The following is a 19,571-nucleotide window of genomic DNA, read 5'->3' on the forward strand; positions in this document are numbered from 1 at the left end:
TTATTTAGATTTTGATGGCATGGAGTCCCTTCTGCAATTCCCTTCTCCCCCAAACCCTGTTCCTCCCTCCTCCCCCACAGTGAAGACATGTCTTATTTGTTTGTATGTCTTAGTACTTCTTTGGTTCTAAAAGTATATTTTAGGCCAGCCAATAATTAATTCCCTTTACATTGTGATTAAAAAAGGAAATAAAACCCCAGGAAGATAATCTGCTCTTAGAGAAGAAAAAGGTAGTCATGTTGTTTTTTTCCTTTTCAAAAAATGTTCAGACTGAAATATATCCAGGTATTTTATAAAAACCAGATCTGGATTAGAATATTGTTGGTTTTGTTGGACTTTTTAGTTTACTGCTAATAGGTTTTATTTGACAGTGACATTATGAATATTTTAGAAATAAATGGCAAATGGCTTACCACCGATCCCTAACATGAAACAAGATAAAATGAGAGTAGGACTAATGAAAACATTGCTTTAGAGCAGAATTTCTCAGTTTGTTTTCTTTCACCCCTCCTTGATAATCTTCTCATTTTCCCAATATTAATATATTTTGGATATGTATTTTTTTTTAAATCTGTGATCTTCCAACTGCTTACTTCCTCCTTTGGGAAGGAATAATTCGCCTGTGGGAGAATTATTTTTTCCCATAATTTAGAATCAACCTAGCCATTGTCCACTGAAGCATTAAAAGATTTTTAAATCATTTTATACTTAGGTCCCATCAGAAGGTTTTCCCTATTAGGAAAAAAGCACCTTTATTTTTTATGTTGTAGAGATCCTCTATAACTTTGTTCATTTACTTCTAGTTTTGATATAGGTTTAAATTCAAAATATTAAATATTTTAAGTTAGTACTCTTCAGAATTATATGAGTTGACAGATGCAATTTATATGGTCTTTATAAAGAATAGAGATTAAACTAACCAACCCAACTCTCTGGGTTTTATTCCGTGATGAGACTGATACAGATGGATTAGTTGGTAGAGGCACTGGAATGTCTTCTTGTAGTGGGAAGCATTTTTTTATATATATATATATATATTTTTTTTTTAAATGCCGTGTTATATCTTGGGATTTACAAGAAGACGCATTGTTATAAAGTAGTATGAAAAAAATTATGAAAATTTTTTTCTAATGAAGGCTTTCCTTAAAAAACTCTGTACCCATAATCTGGCCTTCTGGAGCAATACAAAATAAATCTACAACTGATTCTTCAAAATTACAGCTCTTTAAGTACTTGTAAATAGACCTTTTGTTTATTTTTAGTAATTGTTCTTCAGGGTAAACATTCATATGCTCATTAGTAAGTTATAGCTTTAATTGATCTGGTGACTCATTCTTCATATTTAGTGGAAATGCTTATGATACTCTTTAGGTACTTTAGAAAACTGTATTGGTAATACAAAATATACACTGAAGATGAAAGTTAAGAGATAAGACAGCCAGCTACTTAGTGCACCTGTGTTCTTCACTGATAGTTGAAGTTCCCTAAACTTAAGATCTTGTTTGACCTTCCTTGATATTTTTTTTTTCTTTTTGACAAGGGTCAACAAAAAAGCCAGCAAATGATCATTTATGCTTTGCAGATTCTGGCATAAGTCTTTATGAACCCAGTCATTTTTGAACAATTTTCCTTCTTCCTCCAAATCAGCTTGTCTGAGAAAGTTTATTCCTGGAATCTTTACACTTCATTCTTTTTTTCTTAATCACTCCATTTTCTTTTAAGCAATTAGATTTGTACAAATGTGATATTACGGAAGGATTTGGTAAAAGATTTGATTGCATTAAACTAGTTGAAAACTTTTCTTAACACCCTTTTCCCTCAGACTTGTATCTCAGCTGTCATTTCTTCATCTGCAAGGACTGATTTTCTAAACTTAAATTGACTGCATCACTATTTGACATTCACAAGTTTTCCTGTTTTTCTCCTGAGCCAAAGATGACTATTATTTGAAATTGCTTAGAATTCAAGGCTTAGCTCACCTGGACTTGGAAATAAGGGCTGAATCCAAAATGAAAAACTGGAACTTACTCTATTTTCCCTTTTGCCAGGGGACTCTTACTGTTTTCTGCAATACAATTCTTAGTAATTTCCATCTCAAAAATGCTAGTGATTAGATATTTTCTTTCTTTTGAATCATTGACTTAACAATCAAATGTGAAACTAGTGAGATTTGGTACACTTTTGATTGCATATATTGTATTGTTTTAAGGATATTTATTTAATCAGTTATAAAAATTTACCCATTAGAAAGAAGAACAAATCCCATCGAGATATTAAGAGAATGCAATGTGAGTGTACACCTCTTTCTAAAGATGAAAGAGCTCAAGGTGAAATAGCATGTGGAGAAGATTGTCTTAATCGTCTCCTCATGATTGAATGGTAAGTAAATTAGAATGCTCTGCTTTCTCTCAGTCATCTAATTAAATCTCCTTAAATATTAAAAATAATTATTAATGGGGAATAGAATTTAACCTTTCTCCTATCTGTTGTGTAGTGTTATATAAAAGCAATAATATCTCCAATGTATAATAGTGTTTATAAGGAGACAATTTTTTTTTTTTTTAGGAAAAAAAATTTTTATTAGGAATAAGAGAAAGGAAAAGGAGGCACCTGCATAGATCACATGCAGATAAAGAGTGGCTTATGTAGTTGATGCTGCTTTTGAAAGGGAAAGGTTTGTTAAAAGAGATGCCTGTGTAGAAAAAGAATAACTATAATAATAAAAAAATCAAAATCAACAAGCAACTGTAAACCAGAGACACACTACGGGGGTGGGGGGTGGGGAAAGGAGGGATTGGGGTCAAAATAAGGGGGGGGTGTAATTGTATGGGGAATATAACCAAAATGAAAATGCATACATTGTGCAAAAGTGAAAAATGATGTAAGAAATATATAAATAAATACAAAGAGATGCCTGTGTAGACACAGGCAGACAGCCTTAGGACAAGAGTTGCTATAAGGAAACATTTTCTTTGCATTGTCTATTAGATTAAAGTACACATTAAAAGCACTACCTTTTGGGCACATTGTAAGTGTTATGTGAAGTATCCCTGTTACTAATGCTGGCATGGTAATGTTAATTTTTATTCAGTCTCCTTTTATCTCTTGTAAGTTTGTGTCCTGAGAAAGTAAATCACTGTTATTTATGTTTTACTATAAAATGAGACAAAATCCTAAAGTTTAAAAAATGCCATTTTCTCTCCCAACCATCATTTCCTCTATGTATTGTCTTTCTAGATAATTTTTATGCCTATATGCTTATGGCAACATAGGTAGATATTTCCTCTTTCATATGTAAAAATGAATCCTAACTATATGTACTTTTTTGAGCTTTTTTTCCCATACACACTTAATTAAATATCTTTTAGAAACCTGTATAGAGCTACATATACAGACTACTTAAATCTTTCCCTTGGTTGCATTATGTATACTATTCATAGTTAATCTGTAATTACTGATCTTCTATTAATAAACATTTGTTTCCATTTTTTTTTTAAATTTTTTTAAATATTTATTTATCTATTTATACATACAAGCACTGGGTACAGTCAGAAGCGCGGGAGGGTGAGAGAATTCACCAGAGCCAGAGCAGGGAGCAGAACAGGCAGAAGGACTGAAGTACACTGCTGAGGGGAGCAGCGGGCGTGGCAGGAGAGGTCTGCACGCCATGTGGGACCCTCGCCGGCGGCTGGGGATCGAACCGGTGCTGCAGAGGCTGCGGGCAGCTTTGCAGCCCAGCGCTCAACCGCTGCGCCACCAGGGGAGGCCCTTGTTTCCATATTTTTAAAGAAGTATCTTTGCGTTTAAAACTGTGACGATTTTTTTAATTTATCTCATTGATGAAAAATTGTATCCTTATTCTTAATATGGAAAGAATATTAAGGTGATGTATAACAGTTATTTTTAGTATTAATGAAGTGCTTTCTGTCAAAGCTCAGTTTTTGGTTTTGTTCATGCTATAGTGTTGCAAAAGTAAAACCACCTCAAAAAAGAAAAAAGAGAAAAGGTATTCCTGCTATTCTTTTGTCTAAACTGAAAAGTTGAGATCATGGTACTCATGTAAGAAGAAACATTGAGTTAGCATTATTCTCCTAATCTGACATTGTTGCCCTACTCTGCATTCTTCTGGCTTTTTGTGCTAACTTTTCTAAACAGCTATGAAGTAGAGAACTTTTCCATGTTATTCCCACACTCCATATAGTAGTTTTCAGTATTAGATTCTCAAATTTAGCTTGGTATTCAGAGCCCTTAATATAGACCAACAACCTGTCTTTCTGTCCCCTAAGCAATGCATCTTTCTTACCAGTTATCTTTTTGCTGTTTCTCACTCCTTCTATCAAGTGGGCCTTGTTTCCTATTTCTGCACATAGGTAGGGATTATCGTATCTCATTTTCCTTATCGATCCTTATCCTGTCTGTATTAGAGATTCTTTAATTCTACTCCGTCTTGAAAATTTCCTTTACTGCCTCCTTCTAAAGTGAATCCTTTATCCTTTGAGCATCTGCAAAAATACTATTTTCTACTAATTTGGCAATGAATAATAATATATGGGAAATGGTTGGTGATTTCTATTGTAGTTTTATACTATATTAAAAGCATTTGTGTGTGTGTTAGAATATTAAGAATTTGATGAATGTTTGAATTTTAATTTTTATTCTTGGATCCATGGAGAAGGAATCTTGTCACTTATATTGTGTTTACTCTGAACAGGAATATGTTTAATGATGACTTTTATTTCTTTTCAATGTAGATCAAGTAGTTAACTACACTCAAAAGGTCAAATTAATGATTTCAGTATACTCTAAGAGAAGGTGTACTGATAGAAAATAAATTAGCTCTGCAAAGTTGTTGAAATATTGCAAGTTTATATGCAGCCTGGAAATGTATACTAGACACCCAGGAAATGGAAGACAGACCTTTCTGTCTTGTGATGACTTGATAACCAGGTTGTATTGTGGGCATCATCTCTTTAACAATGTAGATACCCCATTCTAAAGAATGCCTTCATGATCGAAAGAACTATTGAGGAGGGCTCACTTGGAGGTTTACCACACATATGCTGATTATGCCATAAAGATATGGTTGTACATAGTTACATAGCACTTTCTACTGAAAGTGAGACTTTTTTCTTTTTGCTGCTTTAAAGAATGTCACCATTTCTCATTTCAGTTCTTCTCGGTGTCCAAATGGGGATTATTGTTCTAATAGGCGGTTTCAGAGAAAACAACATGCCGATGTGGAAGTCATACTCACAGAAAAGAAAGGCTGGGGCTTGAGAGCTGCCAAAGATCTTCCTTCGTAAGTTACTGTTTTTTAAAAATAATTATTTAAAAAAAATTAAAAAAAATATACATACAAGAACTGGGGTATAGGCTAGAGGTGCGGGGGATGAGAGGATTCACCAGAGTGGGGAATAGAACAGGCAGACTGACTGAGATACAGTGCTGAGAGGAGTATCAGGCAAGACAGGAGAGGTCTGCTGTGCCATATGGGTAGCTCCCTGGCCGTCTGGGGATCGAGTGGCTGCAGATAGCTTCATAATGCTGCACCTTAACCCCTTGTGCTACCAGGGAGGCCCCTCTAGGCAATTTAAAGACTGCATGATATGTTTTTGTATTGACTTGTTTAGTTTTTTGGAGATTAGGCAGTTGGAGGGTCTAGCAGTTTTTCTTACATTTCTTAAAACACTGAAAATTTGAGACCTTTCATCTCAGCTGTTTTATGAGCCTAGACTGTTATATAGATCCACGGATATTGATGTATCCTTCAGATTCCCTCATGGCATGAAGTCTCTAGTTTGAATTATTTACTGGTTGGAAAAGTTCTAGTATTTAAGAGCTCTTTCTAAAATGAAGAGGTAATTTGAGAGCGGTGTCATCAGAATTACATATTTTAGTATAAAAGAATAAAGTATCAGGCCTCCCTGGTGTCGCAGAGGGTTAAGTCTTAGCACTATGAAGCTATTCACAGCTGCTGCAGCACAAGTTCAGTCTCTGGCCACATGGTGCAGCAGACCTTTCCTGCCTCGCCCACTCTTCCCCTCAGCAGTGTATTTCAGTCAGTCTGCCTGTTCTGCTCCCCACTCTGTCTCTGGTGAATCCTCTTACCCCCTGTACCTTTGACCTACACCCCAGCTCTTGTATGAATAAATACATAAAATAAATCATTGGAAAAAAAAAAAAGCATGAAGTTCAAGAAAGAAGATTTATTTTTCATTACAGAAAGAAATGGTCTTTTGATTGTTTGTTTGTTTTACCTTTAAGGTTTCAGATCTTGTGTAAGGTCTGTTTTGTAGTCATTATCACATTTAATCTACAAGTCAAGGCTGTGATGGTAGTTTTTCTTTTTTCTTTATGGAGGGAACAGATCCTAACACCTCAGATTTGTGGTCATTCTGATATATGTCTTACAAAACAAGAGACTTCTGGGGTTATAAAGAAAAATTTAAGGGTTGTTTATAAAAGATAGTATTTGATTTTTTTTTTAGGATTGTCTTATGAGTAATCATAAGACTTAAATGTGTTTATAGATTGCTGCACAATTGTGTGTATATCCACTATAAATTAATCTTGTTTTTGAGGTTTGTTGTTTTTTTTTTTTTTATTAAGCATAGTGCTTTTCTCATTCATTTTCAACTGGTTTATTTTCTGGAGTAAGAAGGTTTTAATTTTTTCAATTGGTCAGGTAATTTCTTCTTTTAATATGTACATTGTGTTGTAAACAAAGACAAATTATTTATATTTTTACATTTTAAAAATTTCTTTGGTTAGAGTTAGGGCATGTTTATTTTGAGGGGATAAGACCATCTTGCCAGGCAGGTCGTTTCAGGCCTGAACCTGGGGAGAAATATAATGAATTGTTTGTCTACATGGAGATAATAGTTGAAGTCCTGGGTGAAAATGAGCTTTTATAGGGTAAAAGGATGGGGGAGAGATTGAATATATCGTCAATAAAGAAGAAATAGTTAAATAACCAAGGAAAGAACAATAAAGGTTGGAAGGTAACTGAAAGAAGAGAGATTAATCATAATTATTGATAATGCTGGAGAGAGCTCACCGAGACTGCGATAAGAGAAAAAGTATATTTTACCTTTACTGTCATTAGAAACCGTTGAGTGTAAAGTTATTAGAATTACTATATTTAAGTTGCCTTTTTTTTCTTAGAACAAAACCTCTAATTTTTTAATGCCTCCAAATTTCTTCAGAGCTGTTTTTTCAGCTATAAATCACTGTTTTCATAATGTAAACCAAATTGAAAGTATAATATCCAGTCAGGCAAATATATGCATTTTTAGTAGTATGTATAAGTCATAAAAACTAAATAGTATCAAAATTCTTCAAATTAGGAAGGAGACAGTTAACCTTGGTTAGATGCTAGCTATTTTATGTATATTTTAATTACATCTTGTGTAATGTCAAATGAATCCACTTTGTATTATTTCTTTAAATTTATTACTTTTGCATGGATATATGTGATTTTCCCCACAGTTGTTAGGCAGGAAGTGCCATTGTTTTCTTTTTTGTTTTGCCAGGAACACATTTGTCCTAGAATATTGTGGAGAGGTACTTGATCATAAAGAGTTCAAAGCCCGGGTAAAGGAGTATGCACGAAACAAAAACATTCATTATTATTTCATGGCTCTGAAGAATGATGAGGTGAGCAGCATGAATATGTTTGCTTTTGTTGTTGAGGTTTTTTTTTAATATGTATAATTATTTATTTATTTATATCTTTTACATCATTGTGTAGTCCCTGTACCCCCCACCACCAGTTCACCTATGAGCCATCACCATAGTCCCTTGTGCTCTTCTCTCCCCTGTTGTGATCCCTTTCCCTCCCCTTCCCTTGCAGAATGTCTCTGATTTATGGTTGCCTGCTAGTTCTGTTGTTTATTAATATTTTTTTCCCCTGATCCTTTGGTTCCCCTATATTCCTCCTACACGTGAAACCATTTGATATTTTACTTTTTCCTTCTGGTTTATTTCACCAAGCATGATCCCTTCTAGCTCCATCCGTTTCGTTGCAAATGGCATGAGTTTATCTTTTTTGATTGCTGGATAGTATTCCATTGTGTATATGTACCACATCTTCTTGATCTAGTCATCTATTTTTGGGCATTTGGGTTGTTTCCTTATCTTAACCTGTTGTGAAGAGTGCAGCAATAAACATAAGGGGTACAAGAATGTGTTTGCTTTGAAACAGATCTGGAAATTGTTAAGTTTGTAAGGGTCGTTGATAAGGAATGACCTCTAAAATACGTTAAGTGATAAAAGTTAGGGCTAGAACACTGTCTCATTTGTGTCTTTGTTTACAAAAAGCTTGGTAGAGGGCGCTGTTTACATATATATGTAAATGTATGCATACATGCTTCATATTGTAGCTCTTCAAATTTATTGAATACTCTCCCCGATGACTTTTGTTGTCTATATTTATCATATAAATATGATATATATTTATGATATATATTAATGATATATAAAAAAGCTGGGAAATTTTAAAATTAAAAATTATTAATTAAAACATTTAAAAGTAATAACCATTATATGTTGAAACAAATAACATGCTTTTATGAAAAATAACTTTTCTTAGTGAGGAGTACCTCTAAGGTCTGGCTTAATGAAATTTAGCTGGATTTTTCTATCTGCTTCTACATTCTGTCTGAAAAAGTACATTCTAGGGATATATGTTGTCTCCCTTCACCCACAACGTGGTGGATCTAATTGGGGTGGGCCTACCAAGAATTTTTAACAAGTTCTCCAGGGGATTCAGATACAGACTCAGGTTTTAGAGCTACTTCACTGTCAGGCATGGACTATAAAATGAAGTTTTATACATATGCAGTAAGGTTGAATTAGAATAGGATGTAAGAAATATATTGAAGTAAGTGGGAAGGACATTGATAGATATGGAGATGATTTTGCCTTCAGGTAACATGGTTGTAGTTAGAGAAAGCAGTTGGATATTTGTCACTTTCATGTGTAAAGTAATATGAGAGTGTTCAGGGATGGGAGGGTAAAGGGATGTAGTCTTAAAATTTGCCTTAATGTCTTTCCTTTGAAAAATGCTTGTATTTTTAAAGTTGCATTCTTAACTCTTAATTTGTTCTTTTCCCTAGATAATAGATGCCACCCAGAAAGGAAATTGCTCTCGTTTCATGAATCACAGTTGTGAGCCCAACTGTGAGACTCAGAAAGTAAGTCGAGGTAGATTTAGAGTTTAAGATACTTGTTCAGGTTTGCTACTCTGACCATTAATTTTCAATTCTCTATGAAAGGTACCCATGGATTTTATTTTTTGATCATTTTAACATTTTCCCTATTCTACTATGTTGTTAAATATTTTATTTTGAAATAGATTTAGGTTTATAAAATAATAGTGCAGAAATCATACAGAGTTTCCATATGCCATTCTTCATAAACCTTCTCCAATGTTCACATTGTACTTAACCATAATACAGTTAGTTACCCAATCCAGGAAATACTATTAATATATTTATTAATAGTGATTAATAGATCTTATTCGGATTTTGCCATCTGTTGTTTTTTTTGGTTTAGGTCTCAATCTAGGCGTTCCCTTTGCATTTAATTATCATCTCTCTTTGCTCATAATTTTTAGATATAATTTCAAAACACAAAACTAAATTTTAATTTGATGAAGTTCAGTGTGTGCTGTTCAGATTTTTGTCAGCTCTTACCCCACATGCTAAATGTCACTATTTTTGTAACATAGATATATAATGGCCACACATGAAAGGGATTGAATGTGTTGTTGTACACTACACTCCAACAAGGGCACGCTTTGGGTATTGCTTATCTTTATGTTCTTGTGCTTTACACATAGTTGATACTTGAAAAATCTCTTAATTGAATTTGGTATGACATTTTGAAATAATTACCCTCTGCCTTCTAATTTGTGTTTTTGAGCTTAGATTAAAAAAAAAAAAGTATACATTAGAACAGTTGTTCTTTCTTAGGTTAAGAAAACTATGAACCCAGTCCCTAGAAAAATTATCTATTAAGGGTTCCCTCTTATATTGAAATAGTGCTTCTGACTCCTCGATAATTTCTGCTGTTTCACTTGTATACTCTAATGGATCTTCGATGTGACTCTTGATGTGACTCTTCTAAGACCTGAGCCATATAGAATGGCTGTAATTATTTAACCTAAGTTTTGACTCTAGTTTTGCCTATAGCTGTTGACCACATGTCTAGCTGTGACCTTCCGATTGTACTTTGTTCCTTCACTGTTTTTTTCCCCACCAGTAACATGTTTAGGTGATCTGACAGGAGCTTTGCAATTGAGTCATATCTTAAATATTTTGGAACTGTAAGATCTATCCTCTATGTATCTGCCCTCATTTTAATTCTTAAGTTTCATGTATCATTCTGATGCTATCCTTCTTATTCATATTCTTAGTCATATGACCACTAATTCATGAAATTTAGCTTTTGGCAACATTGTTTTCCTGGCTCCATGTTCTGTCTTATTTTAGAACAGTAGTTCCTTTTGACATAATATAAAGTTGCCTGTGATTCTCAATGACACCAGGAATTCCCTGTTTGTCTATTTTTAGTATGAGTGAATCTTTACTGGTAGAAATTTTGTATTGAGGTAAAGTACAAAGTTTTTTTTATTAGAGACAAATTATAGATGATATTCAGCCTGGCAGTATATTAAAGAAGAGTAACAATATGTTAGTTTATTTAAGGAAAAGAGTTGACTGTTTGCTAGTTGGAAAACTTCTGTTGTCTAGAGAGGAGCATGCATAATGAAGGCAAATGATGGTTTAAAAAAAAAAAAAAGATTCGTTACTGTTTCTTTTCTTTTCACCATCTCAGTGGACTGTGAATGGACAGCTGAGGGTTGGGTTCTTTACCACCAAACTGGTTCCTTCGGGCTCAGAGTTAACATTTGACTATCAGTTTCAAAGATATGGGTAAGTGGTGTTTGTATTTTTTTTTTTTGCTGCTTTTAGGGGAGAAATAGACTGTTCAGATATAGATTAAAATTTTTTGATGTGTATTACTAAGAAGTTAAATGTATATCAGCTCTCATCTATATTGTTCTGTGTAAGTTTCATGTGTTTCTCCCTTAGTATGACACTTCTGGCTATTAAGAAATATTGTAGAGAAACAACATAATTTTCTTCTGAATTTCTTTTTTATGTTTCCAGTGTATTTTAAAACTTTTTGTTTTAGGTATGTCAACTCTGTATGTGTATTAAGAAAAAATACTATAGTAAAATCCTGGGGTATCCATCATCTTATCAGTTATCAACTCATGACTAATTATGTCTCATCTATACCATGTTGTACTTTGAAAAATATCTCGTCACCCACTTCTGTCTACCAAAAATAATAACAGATACAATAGCAATGAGTGCTTCTTGCATCTATATCGTGGTTTTATAAAACCATTCTCCACAAAAAGGAACTAGGTTCCTTGGAGAAATGTCTTATTTCAAGTTTGAGACAGGAATTAAACATGATGATCCTAGATTATCCTGTCATACAAAAAACACAATTATATAAGAGGGTCATGTAAAGTAACTCAGTTAGCTTTAATGACTGTCACTTACCAAAAGTGGGGAGAGTGCTTAGTAACCCGTAAGCATCAAAATCACTTTATATAAAGTTTGAAACCACTGTATGTAGAATTCATGAGCCTTATGATACATTAACAATTAAGCTGCATTGGTTATGCTTAATGAGAACCAATTCATGATTTTGAAAATTGATTGAAAAATTAAAAAAGGGAAACATCAGGCATTTACCTTGCTTTTCCCAAATAAATTCTACTTCAGGTTAAGTTGATGAGAGGAAATTCATTTTTGTAGAGTTTATTTCAACTCCTAAGTGAAGTGGTAATAATATCACCATTTTGCAACACCTGATGAATTAATGGGTCTAGGTGGTGGTCATCAGTGGCTACCAACATTATAAAAAGATAACTGATGAAAGAATACATTAGTCTTGCCAAATACATACATATATACAAATATGTGTATTATATATAAATTGCATTTACATTACATCAATTATCTTTTAATGATATATTTACATATAATATATACTTTATATGTACTATATAAATATGATTTATAATTATATATAAATTTATAAATATATAAAAATAATATGTATATATTATTTTTGTGTATTTTGGGTCTGCCTAGGTGAGGAGCAAATAAATGACACTACCGGGAGGCTTTGGGAAAGTGTACAGCAGATAACTTGGCTTTTTAAATAGCAAGTAGAAGATAGAGGGGTGAACCTTAATACGAAGAGAAGATAGTTGCAGTGTTTTTGCCGTATTTGAAATTAATGGGTTGAAAGGTACTTGAGATAAAAGGGAAATTTTAAATATTTGATATTGTTAAGGAATTACTAATTTCTTAAAATGATAATGGTGTTGTGGCTATGTTTTTAAAAATGAGTCCTTACCCTCTAGAGATACATCCTAAAATATTATAAAATGGTGCTTTCGTCTTCTCTGGGTACCAGGACCAGAGTTTATTATTTATTGCACAAGATGATTCCTTATCAAGAAACCAATATAGGGCCCTCCCCGGTGGCACAGCGGTTGAGTGCTGGGTTGTGAAGCTGCCCGCAGCCTCTGCAGCACCGGTTCGATCCCCGGCCGCTCGGCGAGAGTCCCACATGGCGCGCAGACCTCTCCTGCCGCCCGCTGCTCCCCTCAGCAGTGTACTTCGTCAGTCTGCCTGCTCTGCTCTCCCCTCTGGCTCTGGTGAATTCTCTCACTCTCCCATGCCTCTGACTGTACCCAGTGCTTATATAAATAAATAAATCTTTAAAAAAAAAAAAAGAAAGAAACCAATATAGTTAAAACAGTGGAAATGTAAAGTCTAAAAGTGTAAAAATTTTGTTAGATTATTCCTATCTGAATTGGTGGCTTCAGGTGTTTATACTAAAAAGCATAGAGATACAGGGATTTCTGGGTATTTTAATACTTTCAGTGTGACCACATAACAGGAATTGAATTCTTCTACTCTGTCCATAGTCTTGTCAGTTACTGATATTCTGGCAGTACAACTTGTTGAGAGATACCCCTTCACATGTTTTCATGCTTCATGTCTGAGAACTTAGTGAGTGATGAGATTCTTCCATATCAAAAGTTGATTATCTGATTATAATCCAGAACAGCTGTCGAATGGTTAACCCCATTCTAACTATCTGCATTTCTTGATAGGTATTTAGGAGATGGGTGCAGAGCAGGTTCTGTGTAGAGCTCCTTATAGTCTTCTCTTGTATTCATGTTGTACTCTTTGAATGAAAAGAAACTGGAAATAAAGTGCATTTTGTGATTCGCTGTTCTTTCTTGAATAATTTATTTTTGTGCCTCCACTTGCTACTGTCATATGCTAAATTTATTGGTTTACTTTTTGTTGTTTTTTTTATATAGACGCATGTTTTATTTTATTTATTTATTTGTTTGTTTGTTTGTTTATACATGCACTGGGTACAGTCAGAAGCGCGGGAGGGTGAGAGAATTCACCAGAGCCAGAGCGGGGAGCAGAGCAGGCAGAAGGACCGAAGTACACTGCTGAGGGGAGCAGCAGGCGGCAGGAGAGGTCTGCGCGCCATGTGGGACCCTCCTCCAGTGGCCGGGGAGCAACCGGGGATCGAACCGGCGCCATAGAGGCCGCGGGTAGCTTCGCAACCCAGCGCTCAACCGCTGTGCCACCGGGGAGGCCCCCTATTTGTTTACTTTTTGAATAATCCTTCATGTTTTCCTTAGCTCTGGTCACAGTAAATAAATGACAGATTTTACCCAGGTCTGATGACTTAAGCCTTTGTTCTTTCCATCACTTTTCCTTGACTCTGTGGTGACATTTATTTATTACTATACTTGTTATTAGTGTCTCATCCTTGTGATAATTTTGAATAATCACATTTCCTTTAAATCTCCTGAATTAAGAATGCATTTATCGTCTATGTAATCTGCTTACAGTAATACATTTTGTTGTATGTACCAGTTAAATATATAAGTAATAATTGTTGAATTATCTGTGATTTTGTTCTTAGCCCAGATATGTTTATGATTTCTTATTTTCATACATTAACAGGTAGTCTTATAAAGTAGAGAAATTACTCATTAACTTCTAGGCTAGGTTTGTCTAACTGATAAATGAAGATTGGAAAAAGAATGAATATTTTTAAGGGTGATTATCAGGCATTTCCATTAGACAGTATCAGGTTTATTAGAGTCTCAAAATAATTGTTTTTTTTTTTTCCTTTAGGCTGAATTTGACCTCTTGTGTATATTCATGATATTGTCTGTTTTTAATATGTTTTAGTACCCCATAACTGACATTTTTCTTTATGTTCCTTGAATAGGAAAGAAGCTCAGAAATGTTTCTGTGGGTCAGCTAATTGTCGAGGTTACCTGGGAGGAGAGAACAGAGTCAGCATCAGAGCAGCAGGAGGGAAAATGAAGAAGGAACGATCTCGTAAAAAGGATTCAGTAAGTGTTTCATCCATATTTCAGCATTCACTGTATATATATATATATATATATATATATATATATATATATACATATATGTGTATATATCTCAATCAAGAAGGGAGGTCACTTTTTTTTTTAAAGATTTATTTATGCATACAAGAACTGGGGTACAGGCCAGAGGTATGGGGCACTGAGGGGATTCACCAGAGACAGAGTGGGGAACAGAACAGGCAGATTGAGTAGCAGGTGAGTGAGAAGAGGTCTGCTGCGCCATGTGGGTAGCTCCCGGGCCGGGGATCAAACTCATGCTACAGTGTCTGTGGACAGCTTCATAGGTTGTATCTTAACCCCTGTGCCACCAGGGAGGCCCGCTACATGTTTCTTTAATTAAACCTTTTTATTTACAAATTATGTACCATTCTATATGTATACTATATTTTCTCAAAAAAAGTACTGAAAATGCTGCTTAGGGTCTCCCTGGTGATGCAAGAGGTTAAGGCGCAGCACTGTCAAGCTATCTGCAGCCACTGCAGCACAAGTTTGTACCAAGATGATTTCATACTGTATTTTTATCTCTTCTTCATTATTTATCTTGTCTAGATTTTATTCTGTTAGTGGTAGTGCTAATTATTCTCAAATTATGTTTTGATCATGGTACTCCCTTACTCAGGTTTTAGTAATAGAGCTTAGTAGCTTAATTACATCAAATACAGATACTTTTATTTTACCTCTGAGATCTTCCAATATAAAACAGCCTTCCTTTTGATAGTATTTTTCACAGTTCTTCTCCATATCTTACCCATTCCAGGCTGAGCACACACCATCATATATTTCTCCTTTCCTCTTTTCAAACTTTACCTTCTACTAAACCGGCTCTTTCTTGTCTTTATCTTAGCTGTTTCTAACCCACTTCTGTGAATTCACTTCTGGGCACTCTCATTCTGACCACTACCTTTCTTCTTAGGTTCTTTAACATCAGCATTTATAGTTAAAACTTCATTGTTACTTTTCTTGTATCTTTTCTAAGTGCTACAATAAAATCTTTGGTAGTTTTGTTTTGGTTTCTCATCATTTAAATGTAGTTTTTGAACCATCCAAAGAATATTGTACATTACAAAGCATAATTTTAAGTATACCCTTGTCAGTGCTTCTACTCTTCTTCTTGCATAGACCTTAGAGCTTACCACTATTTTGAATTTTGTGTCTTTCCTCTCTTGCCTTTTTAAAATTTATTTTCTCAGATATAGATCTGTAAAAAACTGTTTTTGAGGAACTTCAAAATTAATTTATACAGCGTTTAGTTTGGAACTTGCTTTTTTCACGTACCTTTGTAAGATTGATGGATTCTGTTTCATTTGGCTGCACTTGATTCCTTTCACTGAGGTATAATATTCCTCTGTGTGAATATATCAGTTTATTCAAACTGGCCACACTCATTTTGGGTTGTTGGCGGTTTTTTGCTGTTATGAAATGAGCATTCTTACAATTGTACTGTATACATGTGCAGGGTTTTTTTAGGGGGGTAGGTGTTATTTTTAGTGTGCAGTTGCTAGGCAAAGGGGGGACAAATACTTTTCAAATTACTCACTTTTTCTGAAGTACTTCTCAATCTAATTTGCTGCTTATCTCCCATAAGAACAGATTATTTTGTTTTCATTTATTGCATTGTCTTCACTACCTAGAATTATACTTGACATAGTAAGTACTTGGTAAATATTTGATGAGTAAATACAATGCTGTTCAAAATGATTGTGCCAGTTTATACTTTCACCAATAGTTTATGAAAGTTTCTTTTGATCCACATCTTTGCTTGAATTTGATGATCATTAGACTTAATTTTTTTTTCTCTAATTTTGTGGACCCAACATGACATTTCACTGTGGTCTTAATTGCCTTTTCCTTGCTACTAATGAAATTGAGCATCTTTTCAGGTTGTTTCGTTCTTAAATTAGTGGGCTTTTTGTTGTTGTTGCCTTATAATCAGATATTTTTCTTTGCTCTGGTAGGTGGACGGAGAGCTAGAAGCTCTGATGGAGAATGGAGAAGGTCTCTCTGATAAAAATCAGGTGCTCAGCTTATCCCGACTAATGGTTAGAATTGAAACTTTGGAGCAGAAACTTACCTGTCTTGAGCTCATACAGGTGAACACTTTTATATTAATTTGCTCTTTTTTTCTGAATTTGAGGTGGCATATTTAATCTAAAATCTAGAATGGTGAAGTTACAGTTCTCATGAGAAGAGCTACTCTTATTTTTTAAATGGACATATGAGTTCTATATGACTTTGAAAGCTCATTCTCTTAAAAAAATGGCTTAAGAGTTTAGCATCATGTAATCTAGTGGTGACCTTGTTTGCTTTCACTAGTTAAAAGACATTTTTTTGTGTGTAACAATTCATGATAATTGATATGGTTTGTTTTTTTTTTTCTCCTTGATTATTAGTTTGCTATGACCATTACTGCAGGATCTCAAAACATAGGATTTTTTTAAAAAAAAAAGATTTATTTTTATTTTATACAGGAACTGGGGTACAGGCCAGATAGGCGGGAGGGTGAGAGGATTCACCAGAGACAGAGCGGGTAACAGAACAGGCAGAATGACAAATACACTGCTAAGGGGAGCAGCGGGCGAGACAGGAGAGGTCTGCTGTGTTAGGTGGGACCCTCTCTGGCTGGCCGGGATTGAACCGGTGCTGGAGAGGCTGTGGACAGCTTCACAGCACGGCTCTCAACCACCTGCGCCACCAGGGGAGGCTCTTAAAGCATAAGATTTTAACAGTAATCTTACTCTATGCTTTATTTAAAGTGTGCCACGAGAAGTTGGATTATAAAAAACGGATGCTTTTTAAAATATCTAAGAGAAAAAAACCTTTTGAATAGCATCTAGAAAGGAAAAGAAAATTATTTAAATAACATATTTATAGTTTTAGCCTTTTCAGTAAAAATGGTCAATAAAATTTCTTTGTCCTTCAGAATTGAATTTTATTATAAATGACATTAGTATTTATATGATTTTCTACTTTAATATAGTACAGGTTGGATGCATTTTAGGTATCAAGAAAGATGATCTCTTACTTTTGAGCATTATTAACTGTTCAGTTCTAGTTGAGTCAATCAAAACAGAGTTTCTAAGTTTTTTTAGTGGATATAAATGAACATCTTTAGTTCTTTCTATGAGCCTCTTTAATTCTCTGTCTCCCTCTCCCAATACACTACATCCTGCTTCCTCTCCTGCAATGAAGAATACACACTCACAATCTTGCCTGAAGTCCTTTCTGGAACGTCATGGGCTGTCTTTATTGTGGATCTGGATGGCAGAGCTAGGTGATGGCCGGGAAAGTAACCAGAAACTTCAGGAAGAGGTCAGTTCGCATTTAACTTTCTTGTTTCTTAAAACCACTATATTGATTGCTTAGGTGGAGAGTGTGTGATAATACTAGTTTGTGATTGCAAATTTAGCCTTGTATTTACCACTGGTATTAACTAATGTTATCAGCCCAGTATAATTCCTGTAACTATAACCTTTACATATACTTTGCTAGTGGTGAGTTTGCGCCACTGTTTTCCCTGTAGCATCTTTTTAAGGTTCATACTGCATAAATCGAAACAGGAAAAACAAGATACGCTATTAGTATAATTAAGATCCAGTTTGTTGCTAAAACTATAGTATTAAAAAACAGGAAAACGTGAACTTAAATTCTGGAGTTTCAAAAAGTTAGTGAAGAGCTGAAGTCTGGATGATATTAGTAATAACATTTTGAGGAGTAAACTCTTGTTTTGAAAGATCTAAATAAGTGTTCATTGGCAGCTTGTTAGTGGTGGTGTGAAGTTTATACCTTTCCATGAGATAAATGGTATTTTTTAACTTGGTTTGTTTGTCATTCTTTTCAGTTTTAATATAATCCCAAAGTCCTTTAATAATACATTTTTTAATAAACATCCTTCCTAGGATGGGGTTTCTGTAGAACTACAATTAGAAGTACTTTTGAAGAAATTCTTGGATTTCAGGGTGGGGGGGTGGTGGTTATCTCTGAATGAAGAGAGTCTCTCTTTGCTAGGCAGCTATCAAAAACTAAAGAGGTAAATGCTGTCTACAATTTTTTAAATGTGTATTATATATTGTTTCATGGTTCTGAAGCCTATATTATTGTTACTTGGGAAACTCTTTAGGACTAGAGCCCAGATACGGTCTAGTAGTATACCTACTTGTTGGTCAGTCTTATTAAAATAGTTTTCTTTTCTTTCTGAAGGAAAATAATGTTATAACACTTAAATCCTTCTGTAAAAATAGGCATTTAGTGTAATTTAATAATTTAAAGTAGTTAAAAAAATAACCCTTTGCTCCTGCGGAAATGATCTGAGCCCCATATCCAGGTTTGAAAAGTTAATTGGTGTGTTTTTTTTTTTTGTGTGTGTGTGTGTGTAATCAGATTATAAAGACTCTGGAACACTTACCCATTCCTACCAAAAATATGTTGGAGGAAAGCAAAGTACTTCCAATTATTCAACGTTGGTCTCAGACTAAGACTGCTGTCCCTCAGTTGAGTGAAGGAGATGGCTATTCTAGTGAAAATACATCACGTGCTCATACACCACTTAACACACCTGATCCTTCTACCAAGCTGAGCACAGAAGCTGACACAGATACCCCGAAGAAGCTCGTGTTTCGCAGACTTAAAATTATAAGTGAAAATAGCATGGACAGTGCGATATCAGATGCTACCAGTGAGCTAGAAGGCAAGGATGGCAAAGAGGACCTTGACCAGTTAGAAAACGTTCCTGTAGAAGAAGAGGATGAATTACCGTCACAACAGCTACTCACACAACAGTTACCTGAATCTAAAGTTGATAATGAAATTGCCGTGGAGGCCAGTAAGCTACCTACATCCGAACCAGAAGCTGACACTGAAATAGAGCCAAAAGAGACCAATGGCACAAAATTAGAAGAACCGATTGCTGAAGAAACACCATCCCAAGATGAAGAGGAGGGTGTGTCTGATGTGGAGAGTGAGAGGAGCCAGGAGCAGCCAGATAAAACAGTAGATATAAGTGATTTGGCCACCAAGCTCCTGGACAGTTGGAAAGACTTAAAGGTAAGAAAAT

At 34.7% G+C, this 19,571-nt stretch overlaps 1 protein-coding gene across 1 annotated transcript in view; it reads left to right on the forward strand.

Moving 5' to 3' along the window:
* Positions 1 to 19,571, forward strand: part of SETD2 (SET domain containing 2, histone lysine methyltransferase) — a gene marked incomplete at both ends in the record, with an annotated part of 89,228 nt that overhangs the window by 24,526 nt on the left and 45,131 nt on the right. The window contains 9 exons of the mRNA XM_084246757.1: positions 2,248 to 2,379; positions 5,171 to 5,299; positions 7,533 to 7,656; positions 9,117 to 9,194; positions 10,840 to 10,937; positions 14,359 to 14,485; positions 16,477 to 16,611; positions 17,711 to 17,830; positions 18,899 to 19,561. Of these exons, the coding sequence (XP_084102883.1) occupies positions 2,248 to 2,379; positions 5,171 to 5,299; positions 7,533 to 7,656; positions 9,117 to 9,194; positions 10,840 to 10,937; positions 14,359 to 14,485; positions 16,477 to 16,611; positions 17,711 to 17,830; positions 18,899 to 19,561 (1,606 nt within the window). The remainder of the gene's footprint in view (positions 1 to 2,247; positions 2,380 to 5,170; positions 5,300 to 7,532; positions 7,657 to 9,116; positions 9,195 to 10,839; positions 10,938 to 14,358; positions 14,486 to 16,476; positions 16,612 to 17,710; positions 17,831 to 18,898; positions 19,562 to 19,571) is intronic.

This window comes from Talpa europaea (genome assembly GCF_964194135.1).
Source record: "Talpa europaea genome assembly, chromosome: 11".
NCBI lineage: Eukaryota > Metazoa > Chordata > Mammalia > Eulipotyphla > Talpidae > Talpa > Talpa europaea.